General features: G+C 49.4%; 1 protein-coding gene across 1 annotated transcript in view; it reads left to right on the top strand.

Annotated features, from left to right (window-relative positions):
- caskin1 (CASK interacting protein 1) overlaps window positions 1-20,161 on the top strand; it is a gene marked incomplete at both ends in the record, with an annotated part of 215,848 nt that overhangs the window by 188,587 nt on the left and 7,100 nt on the right. Inside the window, 7 exon segments of the mRNA XM_083650077.1 lie at window positions 2,994-3,104; window positions 6,977-7,078; window positions 7,194-7,332; window positions 13,488-13,631; window positions 14,069-15,384; window positions 15,876-16,001; window positions 16,044-16,337. Coding sequence (XP_083506203.1) covers window positions 2,994-3,104; window positions 6,977-7,078; window positions 7,194-7,332; window positions 13,488-13,631; window positions 14,069-15,384; window positions 15,876-16,001; window positions 16,044-16,337 — 2,232 coding nt within the window.

Genomic DNA, 20,161 nt, shown 5'->3' with positions numbered 1-20,161 from the left:
CCTTTGCATCTTTTCAAAATTCCGTTTTTGTTTTGTTTTTGTTCCCCCAAATTCTGTTTTTTCCATTTAAATTTCAGGATCGATATTTTTGTCTTTTTCAGATGACATGGTTCTCTCGGACAGCCTCTTCGACATGTTTCTCAAAGTCAAAACCAAGTTGTGAGACCGACCCCCCTCAGAACATCCCCATTGAAAATGGAATTATTTTTCTATTCCTATTTTACAATTATAAAATCATTTAGGTTACTACAATAATTAGGTATACTTTTGATGTTGGTAATTAGGCCTACTTTTTAGCCAAACTATGGGAAATTCTACAATATTTCCTGTAACATTATCATATAGCCATACCCTACAGTCTGTGGTGGTGAAGTGTATTATCATATGGCCATACCCTACAGTCTGTGGTGGTGAAGTGTATTATCATATAGCCATACCCTACAGTCTGTGGTGGTGAAGTGTATTATCATATAGCCATACCCTACAGTCTGTGGTGGTGAAGTGTATTATCATATAGCCATACCCTACAGTCTGTGGTGGTGAAGTGTATTATCATATAGCCATACCCTACAGTCTGTGGTGGTGAAGTGGAACGTGGTGTCTGTGAACATGGAGGTGACATTCAGAAACCTATGGAATGAAGGACTCTATTAGGATCAGTAGCACTTTAAGGGTAGTACTGCTATCATCATTTTTTAAATCATACCAACCGGTGAGCATATTTAAACAGCAGGTGGTAGCAGTGGTTGTTGTGTATGCGTGTTTGCCAGGTGTGTGTGTGTGTGTGTGTGTGTGTGTGTGTGTGTGTGTGTGTGTGTGTGTGTGTGTGTGTGTGCGTGCGCGTGCGTGCGTGCGTGCGTGCGTGTGTGTGTGTGTGTGTGTGTGTATGTGTGTGTTCCACTGTGATGTAAGCCAGGTTCTCATGGCCATCTGTTAGCTGGAGTCCTGGTTCCTCGGCAGGAGGAGAGGAGATGGAAGATGGAGAGGAAACCCAATTAGTTTTGAGGGACAACATTTGTGACACAGAGGAGAGAGGGAGAGAGAGAGGGAGGAGAGAGAGAGAGGAGAGGAGAAGGGAGATAGAGAAGAGAGAGGGAGGGAGAGAGAGAAGAGAGGGGAGAGAGAGGGAGGGAGAGAGGGGAGAGAGGGAGGGAGAAAGATTGAGAAGAGAGGGAGGGAGAGAGATAGAGAGGGAGGGAGAGAGAGAGAGAAGAGAGGGGCGAGTGAGAGAAGAGAGGGAGACAGAGAGAGGCAGGGGAGGAAGGGGTGTGGGACTTTGGGAAACAGAGAGTGCGTAGGAGGAGAGATACAGCATACAGCAGTTTGACAGTGGGACCAAATGCTGCAGCTCTGTTGGCATCAGCTTCACGCTCTGTTTCTGCTCAACCTGCTTTGTCCTGGATTTCACCAAGTCATCGCCACAATCACATGTTGCCATGTTACGTTTGTGCAAAGCACATACGTTGAATCTCAACATTTGTGAACCAAAGATACGTGGCAGTATGGCAGTATGAGAGGAATCACATCACCTGGAATGTCATTTCAGATCCACTTTAAATGTGCCTCTAATGTGGATTCAATTAGGGGTCCTTGTTGTGGAAAAAGGTTGAGAATCACAGGCCCAAGTCACTCACATTCTCCTGGGTTTCCATCCAAATGTATCACAAATTTTAGACGAATTTTCTAGGGATGCATGATATATCTCATATATCGATATCGATATTGCATATATCGATATCGGCCGATGTTAGTCTTTTTTTCTTCTTTTTTTAACATATCGGCATCGGCCCGATGTTGCAATGTGATCGGTATCAGCCAAAATGTTCACATTGAGGGGAAACAATGCAAATCTATGATTTATGGGCTTTTCTAAATGTTTTGGAAAGAAAGAAAGACATTACTTTTTCAGTATGTGCAAAATTTGATTATCATAGGAACATGTTATTATACAGGTCATATCGACATCGGTAAATATCGTTATCGGCCATAACAGCAATGCTGATATCGGTTATCGGTATCGGCCAACATTTTCATATCGGTGCATCCTTAGAATTTCCAGAAAATCGTCAAACAAAATGCGAATTTGTGCGCGTTTCCATCCACTACTACTAATATGCTAATGTTAGTACCATGCAGGTAGACGTCTGGCAGATACGTGCCCGTTGTCCAAGCATCCAAGCTGTCTGTAAACTTCAAGTTTATTGATTAACCACAACCTAGAACCTACTCCATAAAATGGATTACCAGGCGCCACTCTTCAATTCGGCATACATATAATCCAGCGAGCATTTACTGTGCGTCATTAAAATGTCCATTCTAGAAGTGACTCACATGTTAATCCCACAGTCTTCAGTTAAAACACAGCGTGACAGACAGGCGGTCTAAACCTTCATTCAAATTGTACCTAAATATGTGCTACGTATTGACCTGACAAATGTATTTAGTGTAGGCTGACATGTAGCGTGCATCCTAGTAATGATTCATAACACGTTTCGTCATGTTTTATGGTCGGGATGTTAACGTTTGACAGTAAGCAAGGCAAATGCTTGGTTTTTGAATGGAGTTTGGTTACCTGAGGGTTTGGTTCATCAGAAAGATTCGCTTAATGCGTTTTCCACGTCCTCCAAGCGTAAAAACCTTTTTGCAATCTTTTTTTTTTTTTTTTCAACGGTTATGCGCAAATCGAAAATGCGCATAAAAGCAGCTGGATTGGAAACCCACCTAATGTTTCAGAGTGTCTTTTGTCTAGTTTCACTTTCTAAATGCGTTAGAAGTGCTTTCAGTTACAAACAGAAGCACTCAGATATAGACATACTGTATACGGACAGAAAGGACACGTTTGTGTGGGTCCCCTAGTAGAGCCCACTTGGCCCTGCTGTGGAGAAGCGGCTGTGTCTGAGCCGGAGGCGGAGCCAGTGACAGCATGCCCCCTGTGTGTCAGAGAGCCAGAGGCGGAGCCAGTGACATCATGCCCCCTGTGTTCTCTCCCGTAGAGCTCAGAGACCGTTGTCCAATGGCTGAGCGACTTTCAGCTGCAGGTCTACGCTTCAAACTTCCTGGGCGCTGGGTATGACCTGCCCACCATTAGCCGAATGACCCCGGAGGTAAGGCACCCCCAACCCCACGAACGCTGAACCCCCAGAGAGGTCACAAGGCACCTCCAAGGACCACAAGTTATGCCACGTGTTGGCCAAGTTACTTTCATGTAATTCATTACTGATTACTCCTTTAAAGAGTAACACAATGACTTCAGATCAGATCCTACAGTAATATCTATGTGAAAGCTACTGTATGTAAACGCACTGCCTGGTGATAACCTACAGTAATATCTATGTGAAAGCTACTGTATGTAAACGCACTGCCTGGTGATAACCTACAGTAATATCTATGTGAAAGCTACTGTATGTAAACGCACTGCCTGGTGATAACCTACAGTAATATCTATGTGAAAGCTATGTAGTGTTAATTTTTTTATTTAGTCTTAGTCTTAGTCCCGTGTTAAATGCCCTTGTTAGTCTTTATCATATTTAGTCGACCTCATCCTGTTTTTATTTAGTCAAGTTTTAGTCAACTAAAAGTTTGAGCATTTTAGTCTCAGCTTAGTCAAATAAAACTTTCACATTTTAGTCTAGTTTTAGTCAATGAAAACGGTTGAATCTGCTGATGCACTTGCACTAGTAGTAGTAATGGTAATTCGAAGCAGTGTTGGCAACTCTTTCCCAGGGAAAGTAGCTACTGCTGACTCTGCCCACCCGGGCCAGTGTCGGCGTGCGGCGGTAGCAACGACAAGTGGACCGTATTTACAGTCCCTGCTCAGCCCGCAGCTGAGGGGAGAATGGAGGGAGGCTGGCTGTGCTGTGTGGAAAGCACTCAGACCTCTCTGGATATAACGTAGACAAGCAAGGGAACACATTGCCTCATACACATATAGATAAGACCCTTAGCTAAGACTGGGCAGGTTCTGTTGTAACTACTGTAAATGTTTTTAAGACAGCTAAATGTCAGCTAGATCTATGATGCTGCAGCACAGGAAACTGAACTGCTGCATTGAGGGGGGAAACAGTCTATAATTAGTGTTAATTTTGTCATCTATTTTAAAATTTAGTCAATTAAAAGTCTGAACATTTTAGTCTCGTCTTAGTCTTGGGGAAAAAGGTAGTCGACTAACATTTTTCGTCATAGTTTTCGTCCACGAAATTAACACTAATGTAAACACAATGCCTGGTGGCTGGAAACCAGACTCTGACTTGTGTCACTCCTTCCATGTCTCTTCCCTAAAGCTCAGACCTGTCCCACACTGTTTTAGCATCTATTTCCACCATCTCAAAGAAGATACACTTGGAATCCAAATGGCTCAATGATGCTGTTCTGACTCCCAATGTTTGACTCAAACTGTTCTAATGTCATGTGACTACTGTATATGTTATCGCTTACTCTGACACAGTCTCCTTCCTGAGCCTTTCCTAACATTCAACATTGCTCTTGACTTTCCTGAGGGGGGGGAAAAAATCAGAGAGGCTCTCACCCCACATGTAAATATTTTATAACACATAAGACACAGATACGTGTGTGCGTGCGCGTGCGCGTGTGTGTGTGTGTGTGTGCGTGTGCGTGTGTGTGTGTGTGTGTGTGTGTGTGTGTGTGTGTGTGTGCGAGCACCCGCTTGTGTCCAGGGGAATGTTGTGAATGTTTGTATATGTTTGTAAAGGTTTCCTTGTGTGTCCACCACCACAACTACTGATGCAATCTTCAATTACGCGGCGACTACACTAAATTCACCTTGACAAGATTAGGCATTAGTTTCATTATAGTCCCAATTAAATCTGTGTTCTGTCATCTGTATGTCATTTACCCAGTTTGTATCTCGCTGGTCGCTGGATTCACTTGATTACTCATGAGGGAAATAAGTGTGTATTGAGTCCAAACGGACGGACCACCGGGGAAGACCGGACTGCTCCCGGCTCAATTGATTCAATGAATTGGAAACCTTGATGCATCCCCGTGGGGAAATTAAGGAAATGAGATTAGGGAAGAGAATTGTGGAGCCGAGTCTTTTCTAAATGCTTCTTCCTCACTGCCGACATGCTCTTCCTCACTGCCGACATGCTCTTCCTCACTGCCGACATGCTCTTCCTCACTGCCGACATGCTCTTCCTCACTGCCGACATGCTCTTCCTCACTGCCGACATGCTCTTCCTCACTGCCGACATGCTCTTCCTCACTGCCGACATGCTCTTCCTCACTACCGACATGCCGACATGCTCTTCCTCACTGCCGACATGCCGACATGCTCTTCCTCACTGCGACATGCTCTTCCTCACTGCGACATGCTCTTCCTCACTGCCGACATGCTCTTCCTCACTGCGACATGCTCTTCCTCACTGCCGACATGCTCTTCCTCACTGCCGACATGCTCTTCCTCACTGCCCACATGCTCTTCCTCACTGCCGACATGCTCTTCCTCACTGCCGACATGCCGACATGCTCTTCCTCACTGCCGACATGCTCTTCCTCACTGCCGACATGCTCTTCCTCACTGCCGACATGCTCTTCCTCACTGCCGACATGCTCTTCCTCACTGCCGACATGCTCTTCCTCACTGCCGACATACTCTTCCTCACTGCCGACATACTCTTCCTCACTGCCGACATGCTCTTCCTCACTGCCGACATGCTCTTCCTCACTGCCGACATGCTCTTCCTCACTGCCAACATGCTCTTCCTCACTGCCGACATGCTCTTCCTCACTGCCGACATGCTCTTCCTCACTGCCGACATGCTCTTCCTCACTGCCGACATGCTCTTCCTCACTGCCGACATGCTCTTCCTCACTGCCGACATGTTCTTCCTCACTGCGACATGCTCTTCCTCACTGCTGACATGCTCTTCCTCACTGCCGACATGCTCTTCCTCACTGCCGACATGCTCGTCCTCACTGCCGACATGCTCTTCCTCACTGCCGACATGCTCTTCCTCACTGCCGACATGCTCTTCCTCACTGCGACATGCTCTTCCTCACTGCTGACATGCTCGTCCTCACTGCCGACATGCTCTTCCTCACTGCCGACATGCTCTTCCTCACTGCCGACATGCTCTTCCTCACTGCCGACATGCTCTTCCTCACTGCCGACATGCTCTTCCTCACTGCCGACATGCTCGTCCTCACTGCCGACATGCTCTTCCTCACTGCCGACATGCTCTTCCTCACTGCTGACATGCTCTTCCTCACTGCCGACATGCTCTTCCTCACTGCCGACATGCTCTTCCTCACTGCCGACATGCTCTTCCTCACTGCCGACATGCTCTTCCTCACTGCCGACGTGCTCTTCCTCACTGCCGACATGCTGTTTCGCTCTTTTCTTATGATTTGGAGACATCTACATGCAACATAGTCTCACAGACAATTGTAAAATAGCAAAGTTTTTGGACCAACGTTGCTATGTTACAATTTCGGAGCTGAAATTGTAACATAGCAACGTTGGTCCAAAACGTTGCTACAGTATTTTACAATTTTTTGGGAGATCAGGTTGCTACATTACATTGCCATGCCAGCTTTCATCAGACACACCCTGTCTGCCCTTTCTTTGTGTTGCAAGATTTCCTCTGTGTGTCTGCGTGTGTGTATCTTTGTGTGTGTGTGTGTGTGTGTGTGTGCGTGGGCATGTGTGTGTGTGTCTGTCTGTCTGTCTGTCTGTCTGTGTGTGTGTGTGTGTGTGTGTGTGTGTGTGGGCATGTGTGTGTGTGTGTGTCTGTCTGTCTGTGTGTGTGTGTGTGTGTGTGTGTGTGTGCGCGTGTGTGTGTGTGTGTGTGTGTGTGTGTGCGTGCGTGGGCGTGTGTGTGTGTGTGTGTGTGTGTGTGTGTGTGTGTGTGTGTGTGTGTGTGTGTGTGACAGTGTGTGAGTCTTCGGGAGTTGGCAATGCAGTTTCTGGTGGAAAGCACGCAGTTGTCACTATCTTACTTCTATCTATCTACCTTAGGATCTGGCGGCCATCGGAGTATCTAAACCTGGCCACAGGAAGAAGATGACGTCAGAGATAAACAAGCTAAGTGTCACTGAATGGCTGCCGGACCAGAAACCTGTGAGTGAAACACACAAATACACACAAACACACACCCACACCACAAATAGTCTAACCAGCGGATGTCTTGGATTGGTTAGCCTGGTGATCAGTCATGTTTCTTGTGTTCCTATAGGCCAACCTAGGAGAGTGGCTGTCTGCTATTGGTCTAAGCCAGTACCAGCAGGTGTTGGTGCAGAACGGCTATGAGAACATCGACTTCATTACAGACATCACCTGGGAGGACCTGCAGGAGATAGGCATCACCAAACTGGGTAAGACGCACATCTGTGGAAGAGATAGTTACACCGATGTGTCTCTCTTTTCTCTCACTCTGGCAAGGAGGTCATCATTTGATACAGAGGTCACCTGTTTCCAAATGCCCAAAAGTACTGTCGCCGTGGATTTTGTCCTGTTTATTTGCACCGGTAAAAGTCCAAGGGCCCTATCGTCGTACGGCGTTATCGTTTGCGCACGTCTTATGCTATCTTCCCTTGCGTCTTAAGCTATCGTCTGCCTCCACCATCCAGTTTTGCGCTGGAATCTAAGCGCAGACACAGGTGTAGGCGTGGCCCAGGCGTGTCCACTGGCCTTTGCACGCCTCTTAGCCTATCATCTGCCTCCAGCAAGTGTCATTTTGCGCTCTGGCGAAGATGCCATCGCCATGTTCCGAGCGTAAACACAGCTTTGGGCGTTGCCCGTGCCAAAATAGGTGTTCCAGCGCAATGTGTTAGAAGAAATTGCCTCGGGTGCTCTCAATTTTAATCCCCCCATCTCTCTTTTTCTCTCTCTCTCTCTCTCTCTCTCTCTCTCTCTCTCTCTCTCACTCTGTCCCTCTGCTTGCCCACGGCACTCAGCAAGAAAGAAGCTGCTGTCACAGTCTAGTCTAGATGTGACGCTGTAGCTTTTAAGGGGGGTGGACATGATCTCACACTTGTGAATACTGTTTTGGGCATAAAACACGGCTATATGGAGTTTTGCGCGAGATGACGCCAAGCGCAGCGGGCCGACACGCCCACAATTAGGGCTTTGCGCGGCGCTATTCCAGCGCAAAACGAGCGCTAACGCCGAATGACCGCCTTTGCGACGATAGAGCCCCAACAACATGTGAAAACTCACTGAACTATCAGCCAAAGATAAACACTTCCTGCCACGACAGGCGGCGGCTATAAGGCACTTTGAAACAGGTAACGTCTGTAGATATTTCTTTAGAAATGTCTGAATAGTGGGCCAGTTAAGCTTAACAATTGTGCATTTTGCGATAAAAAGCATATAATTTGGTACACTTATAGCCAAAACCATTCCAAAAAGAATTTGATATGGGGGCATCATGAATTTAGAAAAGAAAAATGCTCATTTTTTGCGGCCTAAGACTGGCAGCTTATGGAAACTATAACTGCAATAAAGTTGTGTAGACTAGTCTGATATGGATGATCTTGGTGTAAAATCATACATTTCCTATGATGAGGAATTCAAAGTTGGAACTTTAGAATTGCTCAGAAGCTTCCTTCTATCTCACACTCAAAATAAGTGATAAGCCCAAACCTAACCTCTTGGATTGTGAGATAGAGGGAAGCTTCTGATCAATTCTAAAGCTCCAAATTGTAATTCCTCATCATGAAAACTGTGGTGTTTGACACCAGGATCAGACTAGTCTACACAACAGTATTGCAGTTACACTTCCCATAGGCTGTGTCAGTCTGGGGCCACACAAAAACATATTTCTATCTTTCTTTTCTAAATTCATGATGCCTCCATATCAACTTCTTTTTGGAAAGCCTTTGGCTATAAGTGCACCAAATTAAATGCTGTCATTGCAAAATGCACAATTGTTATGGAATAGCTAAGCTGCCCCACTATAAGGAACGTGTCCAATGTCATACAGTGTAAAGCGCTGTCCATGGTGCTGGATCTTGTTGAGTTTGGCGTAGGTAGGCGTGCAGGTGTCAGGTGAACAGGCGTAGGTAGGCGTGTAGGTGTCAGGTGAACAGGCGTAGGTAGGCGTGCAGGTGTCAGGTGAACAGGCGTAGGTAGGCGTGCAGGTGTCAGGTGAACAGGCGTAGGTAGGCGTGCAGGTGTCAGGTGAACAGGCGTAGGTAGGCGTGCAGGTGTCAGGTGAACAGGCGTAGGTGTGGCGTGCAGGTGTCAGGTGAACAGGCGTAGGTAGGCGTGTAGGTGTCAGGTGAACAGGCGTAGGTAGGCCTGCAGGTGTCAGGTGAACAGGCGTAGGTAGGCGTGTAGGTGTCAGGTGAACAGGCGTAGGTAGGCGTGTAGGTGTCAGGTGAACAGGCGTAGGTAGGCGTGCAGGTGTCAGGTGAACAGGCGTAGGTAGGCGTGTAGGTGTCAGGTGAACAGGCGTAGGTAGGCCTGCAGGTGTCAGGTGAACAGGCGTAGGTAGGCCTGCAGGTGTCAGGTGAACAGGCGTAGGTAGGCGTGTAGGTGTCAGGTGAACAGGCGTAGGTAGGCGTGCAGGTGTCAGGTGAACAGGCGTAGGTAGGCGTGTAGGTGTCAGGTGAACAGGCGTAGGTAGGCGTGCAGGTGTCAGGTGAACAGGCGTAGGTAGGCGTGTAGGTGTCAGGTGAACAGGCGTAGGTAGGCGTGCAGGTGTCAGGTGAACAGGCGTAGGTAGGCGTGCAGGTGTCAGGTGAACAGGCGTAGGTAGGCGTGCAGGTGTCAGGTGAACAGGCGTAGGTAGGCGTGCAGGTGTCAGGTGAACAGGCGTAGGTAGGCGTGTAGGTGTCAGGTGAACAGGCGTAGGTAGGCGTGCAGGTGTCAGGTGAACAGGCGTAGGTAGGCGTGTAGGTGTCAGGTGAACAGGCGTAGGTAGGCGTGTAGGTGTCAGGTGAACAGGCGTAGGTAGGCGTGCAGGTGTCAGGTGAACAGGCGTAGGTAGGCGTGCAGGTGTCAGGTGAACAGGCGTAGGTGTGGCGTGCAGGTGTCAGGTGAACAGGCGTAGGTAGGCGTGCAGGTGTCAGGTGAACAGGCGTAGGTAGGCGTGCAGGTGTCAGGTGAACAGGCGTAGGTAGGCGTGCAGGTGTCAGGTGAACAGGCGTAGGTAGGCGTGCAGGTGTTAGGTGAACAGGCGTAGGTAGGCGTGCAGGTGTCAGGTGAACAGGCGTAGGTAGGCGTGCAGGTGTCAGGTGAACAGGCGTAGGTAGGCGTGCAGGTGTTAGGTGAACAGGCGTAGGTAGGCGTGCAGGTGTCAGGTGAACAGGCGTAGGTAGGCCTGCAGGTGTCAGGTGAACAGGCGTAGGTAGGCGTGCAGGTGTCAGGTGAACAGGCGTAGGTAGGCGTGCAGGTGTCAGGTTAACAGGCGTAGGTAGGCGTGCAGGTGTCAGGTGAACAGGCGTAGGTAGGCGTGCAGGTGTCAGGTGAACAGGCGTAGGTAGACGTGCAGGTGTCAGGTGAACAGGCGTAGGTAGGTGTGCAGGTGTCAGGTGAACAGGCGTAGGTAGGCGTGCAGGTGTCAGGTGAACAGGCGTAGGTAGACGTGCAGGTGTCAGGTGAACAGGCGTAGGTAGGCGTGCAGGTGTCAGGTGAACAGGCGTAGGTAGGCGTGCAGGTGTCAGGTGAACAGGCGTAGGTAGACGTGCAGGTGTCAGGTGAACAGGCGTAGGTAGGCGTGCAGGTGTTAGGTGAACAGGCGTAGGTAGGCCTGCAGGTGTCAGGTGAACAGGCGTAGGTAGGCGTGTAGGTGTCAGGTGAACAGGCGTAGGTAGGCGTGCAGGTGTCAGGTGAACAGGCGTAGGTAGGCGTGCAGGTGTCAGGTGAACAGGCGTAGGTAGGCGTGCAGGTGTCAGGTGAACAGGCGTAGGTAGGCGTGTAGGTGTCAGGTGAACAGGCGTAGGTGTGGCGTGCAGGTGTCAGGTGAACAGGCGTAGGTAGGCGTGCAGGTGTCAGGTGAACAGGCGTAGGTAGGCGTGTAGGTGTCAGGTGAACAGGCGTAGGTAGGCGTGTAGGTGTCAGGTGAACAGGCGTAGGTAGGCGTGCAGGTGTCAGGTGAACAGGCGTAGGTAGGCGTGCAGGTGTCAGGTGAACAGGCGTAGGTGTGGCGTGCAGGTGTCAGGTGAACAGGCGTAGGTAGGCGTGCAGGTGTCAGGTGAACAGGCGTAGGTAGGCGTGTAGGTGTCAGGTGAACAGGCGTAGGTAGGCGTGTAGGTGTCAGGTGAACAGGCGTAGGTAGGCGTGCAGGTGTCAGGTGAACAGGCGTAGGTAGGCGTGCAGGTGTCAGGTGAACAGGCGTAGGTGTGGCGTGCAGGTGTCAGGTGAACAGGCGTAGGTAGGCGTGCAGGTGTCAGGTGAACAGGCGTAGGTAGGCGTGCAGGTGTCAGGTGAACAGGCGTAGGTAGGCGTGCAGGTGTTAGGTGAACAGGCGTAGGTAGGCGTGCAGGTGTCAGGTGAACAGGCGTAGGTAGGCCTGCAGGTGTCAGGTGAACAGGCGTAGGTAGGCGTGCAGGTGTCAGGTGAACAGGCGTAGGTAGGCGTGCAGGTGTCAGGTTAACAGGCGTAGGTAGGCGTGCAGGTGTCAGGTGAACAGGCGTAGGTAGGCGTGCAGGTGTCAGGTGAACAGGCGTAGGTAGACGTGCAGGTGTCAGGTGAACAGGCGTAGGTAGGTGTGCAGGTGTCAGGTGAACAGGCGTAGGTAGACGTGCAGGTGTCAGGTGAACAGGCGTAGGTAGGCGTGCAGGTGTCAGGTGAACAGGCGTAGGTAGACGTGCAGGTGTCAGGTGAACAGGCGTAGGTAGGCGTGCAGGTGTCAGGTGAACAGGCGTAGGTAGGCGTGCAGGTGTCAGGTGAACAGGCGTAGGTAGGCGTGCAGGTGTCAGGTGAACAGGCGTAGGTAGACGTGCAGGTGTCAGGTGAACAGGCGTAGGTAGGCGTGCAGGTGTCAGGTGAACAGGCGTAGGTAGGCGTGCAGGTGTCAGGTGAACAGGCGTAGGTAGACGTGCAGGTGTCAGGTGAACAGGCGTAGGTAGGCGTGCAGGTGTTAGGTGAACAGGCGTAGGTAGGCCTGCAGGTGTCAGGTGAACAGGCGTAGGTAGGCGTGTAGGTGTCAGGTGAACAGGCGTAGGTAGGCGTGCAGGTGTCAGGTGAACAGGCGTAGGTAGGCGTGCAGGTGTCAGGTGAACAGGCGTAGGTAGGCGTGCAGGTGTCAGGTGAACAGGCGTAGGTAGGCGTGTAGGTGTCAGGTGAACAGGCGTAGGTAGGCGTGCAGGTGTCAGGTGAACAGGCGTAGGTAGGCGTGCAGGTGTCAGGTGAACAGGCGTAGGTAGGCGTGCAGGTGTCAGGTGAACAGGCGTAGGTAGGCGTGCAGGTGTCAGGTGAACAGGCGTAGGTAGGCGTGCCGTGCAGGCATCATTTACACTCTGAGCTCTACGCTACATGAATGCAACAACAAGTGAAAGACATTACAGCAACAGTTGACAGATATGCTACGTGTGTCTGAGGCTTCATTGTAAATCTATGTAAATTCTTGCCAGAATCTTGGCAGCGAAAGTACTCATGTTTCATAGTTTTAGTTTTAGCCGTTTCAATGAATCAATACAATCTCAAGCTAACCGTCTCTGTCTTTTCCTCCACACAATCCTGTGTTTCAATAAGTCAAAGAATCAGGACGTCTGGGTAGTGTAGAGGTAAAAGCACTCGCCTACCACCAGGGGGCATCTGGGTAGTGTAGAGGTAAAAGCACTCGCCTACCACCGACTGACCCGGGTTCACTTCCCGGTAGTTGACTTGGTCAGACGTTCCTACAGACACAATTGGCCAGTGCCTCCTCTGGTCGTTCGTGGAGACTGGGGGAAGGGTAACTGGGGGGGAATAGCATGATCCTCCCACATGCTACGTCCTGAAACTCCTCACTGTCAGGTGAAGAGAAGCGGCTGGTGACGTCTCGGAAGAAGCATGTGCTAGTCTACGGCTCGCCCCAGATCGGCAGAGGGGGTGGTGTACAATTGGGGAGAAAATGGGAGAACAACCCGGAAAAACTGAATGAGTCTTTGTCATGGGATGTTTTCGGGTTGAAATTCATCTCATGTCATCTGTCAAATATTATCACCCCCCCCCCTCTCTCTCTCTCTCTCTCTCTCTCTCTATCTCTTTCTCTCTCTCTCTCTCTGTCTCTGCCTCTGCCTCTGCCTCTGCCTCTGCCTCTGTCTCTGTCTCTCTCTCTCTCTCCCTCTCTCTCTGTCTCTGTCTCTCTCTGTCTCTCTCTCTCTCTCTCTCTCTCTCTCTCTGTCTCTGTCTCTCTCTGTCTCTCTCTCTCTCTCTCTCTCTCTCTCTCTCTGTCTCTGTCTCTCTCTTTGCCATCTTTCACTCCACTGTGTACAGCTGAGAGAGGCAGAAGTAATAGCAGATCGTTTTAAAAATGATTTAATTGCGTGAATGATCTTAATTGAATAAAACAGGTCATTCCGTTCTGTCCATTGCGTAGGCCACCAGAAGAAGCTGATGTTGGCGGTGAAGCGCCTGGCTGAAATGCAGCACAGCTCGGACGGGCGGGGCTCCCCCCGGAAGAAGCCCCCGCCAATCACACAGCAGCAGGAAGTCATGTCCATCGACAGCCCGCCCCCTGACGGTAAGGTCACAGCTCAATCTGAGCCTACATTTGATAATAATGAGCTCAAGTTTCTAAATAATTTAAAATTAAAATCAACTTCAAATCTAATGAAATCTGTCAGTGTGTGCCTTATCTAATGAAATCTGATTGCTGTCAAACACTTTATTGGACTCAGTGGCCACCAGCTATAGACGGTTTCAACTTGACAACATAAACATTCTAAATTAGCCCTAGCTAACTTCCTGTTGCAGTGTATACTGTCTACGATGCTAATACAACAGCTGACAGAAAATAAGCTAGGTTTCAAACTGTTCGCTAGCAACACAATTCTGTGAAAACCATCTACTGTATATTAAGATGAAGCTCCTTATTACTTTGAAGAATATTGTGTGTGTGTCTGTCTCTCTCTCTCTCTCTCTGTCTCTCTCTCTCTCTCTCTCTCTCTCCTTCTCCAGAGGTCATGTCTCTGAAAATGAACACACTCCCGGACAGCGAGCTGAACATTGAACTCCAGAGCGCCGTGACCCAGCCAGGCCAGGAGGTCAAAGGGCAGCGCACCCGCAACTTCAGTAAGGACCACGAGGAGGTGGTGACAGGCGGAGGAGGAGGAGGAGGAGGAGGAGGAGGTGGAGGGATGGGACCTCCCAAGAAGGAGGCGCGGACCATGCGTCAGCAGAGCAGCCAGGGCAACGCCTCAACCCACCGAGGCAGCGTCTCCTCCCAGGGCAAACACCGCCACCCCCACTCCCACTCCCAGCCCGCGCCTCCCTACACCCCGCCCCACACCCCCACCAAGACCCGCACCTCCTCCTCCTCCTCCGCCTCGTCCGTCCAGAGCGCTGCCGCCCCCCAGCCCAAACCCAAGCCGCCCCCCCAGCACGTGCAGGCAGAGAGGCCCCACTCGCCGCGCTCACACCCGCCTCAGTCCCCCACCCACCGCGGGGCCCCGAGCACCCAGCCTCAGGCTCAGACCCAAACCCAGCCTCAGCCCCAGGTTCTGGCCCAGCACCACCCCCAGGGCCATCCGCAGCAGCAGCAGCCCCAGTCCCAGGTGGCAGAGGTCAGGCAGAGGCCCGTGCCGGAGCCCCAGGTCTCTGTCCCCGTCCTCTGCCTCCCGCCGGAAAGCGAGCCGGCCGAGGAAGACGGAGCCGAGCCCTCGGCACTCCAGAAGAAACGCGCCCACAGCCTGAACCGCTACGCCGCATCGGACGGAGAGTGTGACGAGAGGGTGGGAGGGGGAGGAGGAGGAGGAGGAGGAGGAGGAGGAAGAGGAGGAAGAGGAAGAGGAGGAGGAGGAGGAGGAGGAGGAGGAAGAGGAGGAGCGGGAGAGGTGGAACGAGGTCAGGGCTCGGCCCCCATCCAAGGGGGAGGAGGCAAATACGCCACGGTGACCCACCGCGTCAGCCGTAGCCACTCCGTCCGCAACCAGGAGAAGAACGTCAACCGCAGCCAGTCGCAGTCCTTCGCTCTGCGGCAGAAGAAGAAAGGCCCGCCCCCTCCGCCGCCCAAGCGCTCCAGCTCCAACATCTCCAGCTCCAACTCCAACCTGACGGAGGCCAACGCACAGCCACACACGCTCACCACCACAGGCGGCATGCTGGACGTGCCGTACCACCCGCAGCGGCGGGCCAGCGACCTGGGGGTCTCGGTGGAGGCCCCGCCCGTGGAAACCAACAGCGTGGGCACCGTGAGGAGCATCGCCGCCATGTTGGAGATGTCTTCCATAGGGGGCGGAGCCAAAGGCATGGCCCTGCAGAGGAATTTCCTGCAGGTAATGTAGGACGTGCGTTTAGGACGGGCCTACATCGTTTAGGACGGGCCTACATCGTTTAGGACGGGCCTACATCGCAGACACTCGTCGTTTTATAATCATTCACGAGCTCTTAGACATGAAAATAGGCAGTGCAGCCGCTGCAAAGCTTTGACTGTCCTTTTCACCATCTTCTCATGTATTTGCTGCTCCATTTGTCCTTGTTTTATTTGTATGGGTTCTATTTATATTTTTCTTTTCTGACATCAAACATTTTTTATTTTCTTTCTTTCCACTTTTTCTAAAGCACTTTAGAAAAAGCATAATTTGTATGAAAAGGGCTCTAAATAAAATTAAGTAAATAAATAAAGTTTATTATTATTATTATTATTATTATTATACATGTGTGTACGTGCATGTGTACGTGTTTGTGACATATTTAAGATTCTACATCTTACATGTCCTGTCTATGAGTCATAATCACCCTGTGTGTATTCTGCTGTGTTCACCAGGTGGGGAAAGGCCGCGATGCCATTGGCCTGGACGGCGAGGTGGTGAACCGGCGGCGGACCATCAGCGGGCCCGTCAGCGAACTGGTGGCGGCCGCCAGGAGGGAGCAGCCCTCCCCCTCCCCCTGCCTCTCTATAGCCCCCTCCCCACAGCCCTCCCCCTCCCCCTGCCTCTCTATAGCCCCCTCCCCACAGCCCTCCCCCTCCCCCTGCCTCTCTATAGCCCCCTCCCCACAGCCCGACGCCTCCCCTCTGCCTGCAGCCTCCCCCCACACCCCCTCCTCCCCCCACACCCCCTCCTCCCCACACCCTCCCTCCTCACCACAAACCCCCGCCTCCCCCCTCCCTCCCTCCTCCCCCCACCCCAACTCGGGGGGCAGTGGCAGCTCGTCGGAGAACCTGCCTTTCGCCGATGAGGGCAGCTTGACCATCCGCCGCCAAGGACGAGGAGAAGGAGAAGGACAGGTAGCTATCTATATATATGTTTGTCATTCTATCTATCTCTCCATCCATCTATCTATCTGTCTGTCTGTCTGTCTGTCTGTCTATCTGTCTATTAGGGATGGGATGATATACCGAAATTAAATTGATCTCTATACAAAGATGAAACAATATCGACAGTATTGTCGCGCGGGACAACGAATCGCGATATTAGCTCCATTTCGTTCGCCTGTAGTAATCGCAAATGAGACGCTTCGCTTCGCATCTAAATTATGTTATTGTCACTTTGTAGTGACATTTTTAAATTTATATTTACATTCTAACAAGCCAATGCCATCGCTAGAAAGATTTGTGCCTCAGAAATCAACATAATTCTGCACAGTCAGACTTTGTTGTTATTGAACTTTTATTATTATTATTTTCGCCAGGAGATCATGTTTTCGGCGGCGTCCGTCTGTGTGTTCCTCCGTCTGTGTGTTCCTCCTCTGCTCTAGCTTGGCAGGCACGTGCACACATAGACATGAAAGGGGGCTTGAGCCCCTGCCTTTTTTTCAGTCTGTAAAAAGTGGCCTTTTTTTTTTTTTTTTTTTTTTTTTTTTGTTATTATAATACATTTTTCATTTTCATTCCAACAACACATGAACAAAACAAACAGCTCAGACACATTAAAAAATAAAATAAAAAGTGCCCTTTCCTGACCATGAATGCATTTCTAATGGTGCTTTGTATGGAAATTGCCCTTTCCATGCCGTCACTGAAGGCAGCATTCAAAGAGAAATGCCTTTTCCGAGCTCTCTTGGCCTTGAATGCACCATTTGTAATAGGCCTCTGCATGGAGCAGTGTTTTTCTAAACTGCCCCTGAAGGCACCAACCCAAAAATGAACCCAAAAATGAATGAATAAATAAATACATAAATAAATAAACCACCCAATAAATAAATAACCAAAATATAGGGAACAAATGCAGAATTGTTGCTCTTGAAAATATTTTTTACTTTACACTATAGACCAATTATACGCCTACGTCACAATGACAACAAACAGCGTCAGATGTGCAAGACGGAGGCAGAAAGACAGACTCCGCGCAGCCCTGTCAAGTAGTTTTCCAGTCGCCCGAAAACTATTCGAGCTAGATATGTCTTCGTGTTGTACAGTGGGATGCCAGAATCGGAAAGCTATTGTAGGAGAGTATTCGGGTCCGCCTATTCACACTTGGTTAATAAAATAATAAACGATAGAGCCAGGCTGTAACGTTATAATTCACTTAATTCTCCCCACATCTCCTGTTCTACGCAACTCGAGGGAACATACACAGCCTCACACACACGCAATAGAACACAACACAACACTGAACAGTCTGTTACACTATCTACAAAGCAAGGACTAAAGTTTTACTGAATCCCGTCAACTCATACTGCTTTTAATGCTAACCGTAGGTGTCTTTGGTTGCAAGAGGAAAGAGGAAATCGTTAAAAATGCCCGACTTTGCAGTGCTCGCTCATTTCATATCAGGTAAACTGTAGTAGGCTGCAGCCACATCGCTCGGTTAGTTAACAACCAAGTAACGTTAAATAATGTCATTATTGAGTTGAACTGATTGGAACGAGGACATCATTAAAAATGCCCGACTTTGTAGTGCTCTTCATAATCAGGTAAGCTGCCTGAAACTATAGGCTGCTCAACATCGCTCGGTTAGTTAACGGACCAAGTAACGTTACATAATGTCATTATTGAGTTGTGTGCATTATCAACATAACAATATATCTTTGCAAGTTACAGAATAATTATCTACGCTATCCCCAGTTATAAAGGAATGCACGATATTGCTGGCCATAGGCTTGGCCAATTGACAGCGCCAGTGCGAATGGGTCTGTAAGACATATCCCATTAAACAACGTTAATTTTGATGCATAACATTGCTTATCACTAGGCGATAAGCTGTGGTAGTAAGCCGAGAACTGCATTTTAAAACTAAAATATAACTGTGTGTTGCAGATGGGCACAGAGCAGTCCTGACAGCGGGGCTTTCACACAGTTCTCACTGTCTGTCAATGCTGGGCTGACGGTTTTTTGCCTACACGATGCGCGCGCAGCTCAATGTTGACAAGCTGTATAAGGGGTCTATTGGAAAGGGATGTTGTGTTGTTGAATCCGCAAAAAATAAAAAAAATTCTAATACACCTTATCTAAATCTTCTGTCTTGCTTTTTAGAATTATGGTTAAAATGCATGGTATATTACAAGCCTCACTCAGTATCGTTCAATGTTTCTGCCTGTGTTGCTATCTGTTGTAGTACAACAACCTAAAGGGAGAAAAGGAGCAAATACATATTGATGCTTAAATGATTTCACAACAGTATTGCAACAGCATGCAACTTTTATATACTAATATTATTCAGTTATGGAGTTATTTTTCCGTGACAAGTCTCATCCTAAAATGAGATATTCCGCTAAATCTGGTTAAAATCGGAATATTTAAAATGAGTTATACCCCTAAATTGGCCTTCAAATTGCCTCAAATTTCCGCCGCCGCCCTCTGGACGGCGGCTGTAGTGCCCTTTTATGAATTTGAGCCCCTGCCCCTCTAATGTTCTGTGCACGTCCCTGTAGCTTGGCCTTCGCGTATCTCGAGAACCGTTGGTCGGATCGACTTCAAACTTTGGGAGTGTGCTAAGGAGTACGTGACGGAGTGCAGGTAGCTGAATTCCAGGCAATTCGGCATAGTGCCACCTACTGGCAACAACCAAAAAATCTTACTGGCAACAAAAACTGCTTATCTCAACCACCGTTCATCTGATCAACTTCAAATTTGAGGAGTGCGCTGATGGGAACTCGACACAGTGCAGTGCCGAATTTCGTACAAGTACGGAGTGCAGGGAGCTGAATTCCATGCAATTCGGCATAGCGCCACCTACTGGCAACAGAAAAAGTAGTTTATCTCGAGAAACATTCGTCCGATTGACTTCAAACTTGGGGAGTGCGCTGATCGGACCCGGATGGAGTGCGGTGCTGCATTTCATGCAATTTGGACTTATGCATAGTCATAGTGCCACCAATTGACCTATCGCTAAGCCATGCCCCGAACGCAGACGAGCCAATCACAGCACGTGCAGCTCTACAATACACTCGGACATTCTCAGCTTAGAGCTCCATAGAGAAGCACTAGAAAACGCGAGTTTCCTCTGGTTTTATACATTTATAAGTTGAAAGAATTGTCAAACGATGTGCATGGGGGTAAATGCAACATTACGAGGTATCCTGGGAGACCAGGCAATTGATAATATTAACTTATTGAGTGCCAGCCACTTTTTGAGAACGGACGCTCCCAGTGCCAGAGTTTCCGAGCGTTTTCAGTGATTTCTCGAGGCCCACAGAATATTGTGTGATATTACTATGTAAACACCGAACATGCACAAAGAACGATGAGACTCTCTTCTATCATCTGCAAAAAAAGGTTTATTGATACCATTTTCCGTTCTTTAGTTATGAGCCGGAGAAGATAGGCTGTTTTGAGCAAAAAGACAGATATTCCGCCTTTTGTGAAATGCAGCATTTCAAGCACATTCACTGAGTCTGAAGCTAATATTTTCTGATGTAGTGACGTGGTGTAGTTGTGTGGTGCCCTGCGTGCCCCACCCCCCTCTCCCCCCCTCAGCTGCAAACTCCTCCCCACACTAACACACAGCCTAACACGCACCCAGTCTATTTTCGGAGCGCTCCGTTTTTGTGCGCCGGCTCCCAGCGCGACACGGAAATGCCAAACCGGACTGCAGGGAAAGGTTTGGCCCTTCGGCGTCAAGTGCTGCCTTTCTGGCGGCTAATCGTGTGGAGAAACTATACAGCAGAGAC

This window comes from Poromitra crassiceps (assembly GCF_964638095.1).
Source record: "Poromitra crassiceps genome assembly, chromosome: 13".
NCBI classification, from domain to species: Eukaryota; Metazoa; Chordata; class Actinopteri; order Beryciformes; family Melamphaidae; genus Poromitra; species Poromitra crassiceps.
The sequence above is the reverse complement of the archived record's forward strand: the minus strand, read 5'-3'. Positions and strand labels throughout refer to the sequence as shown.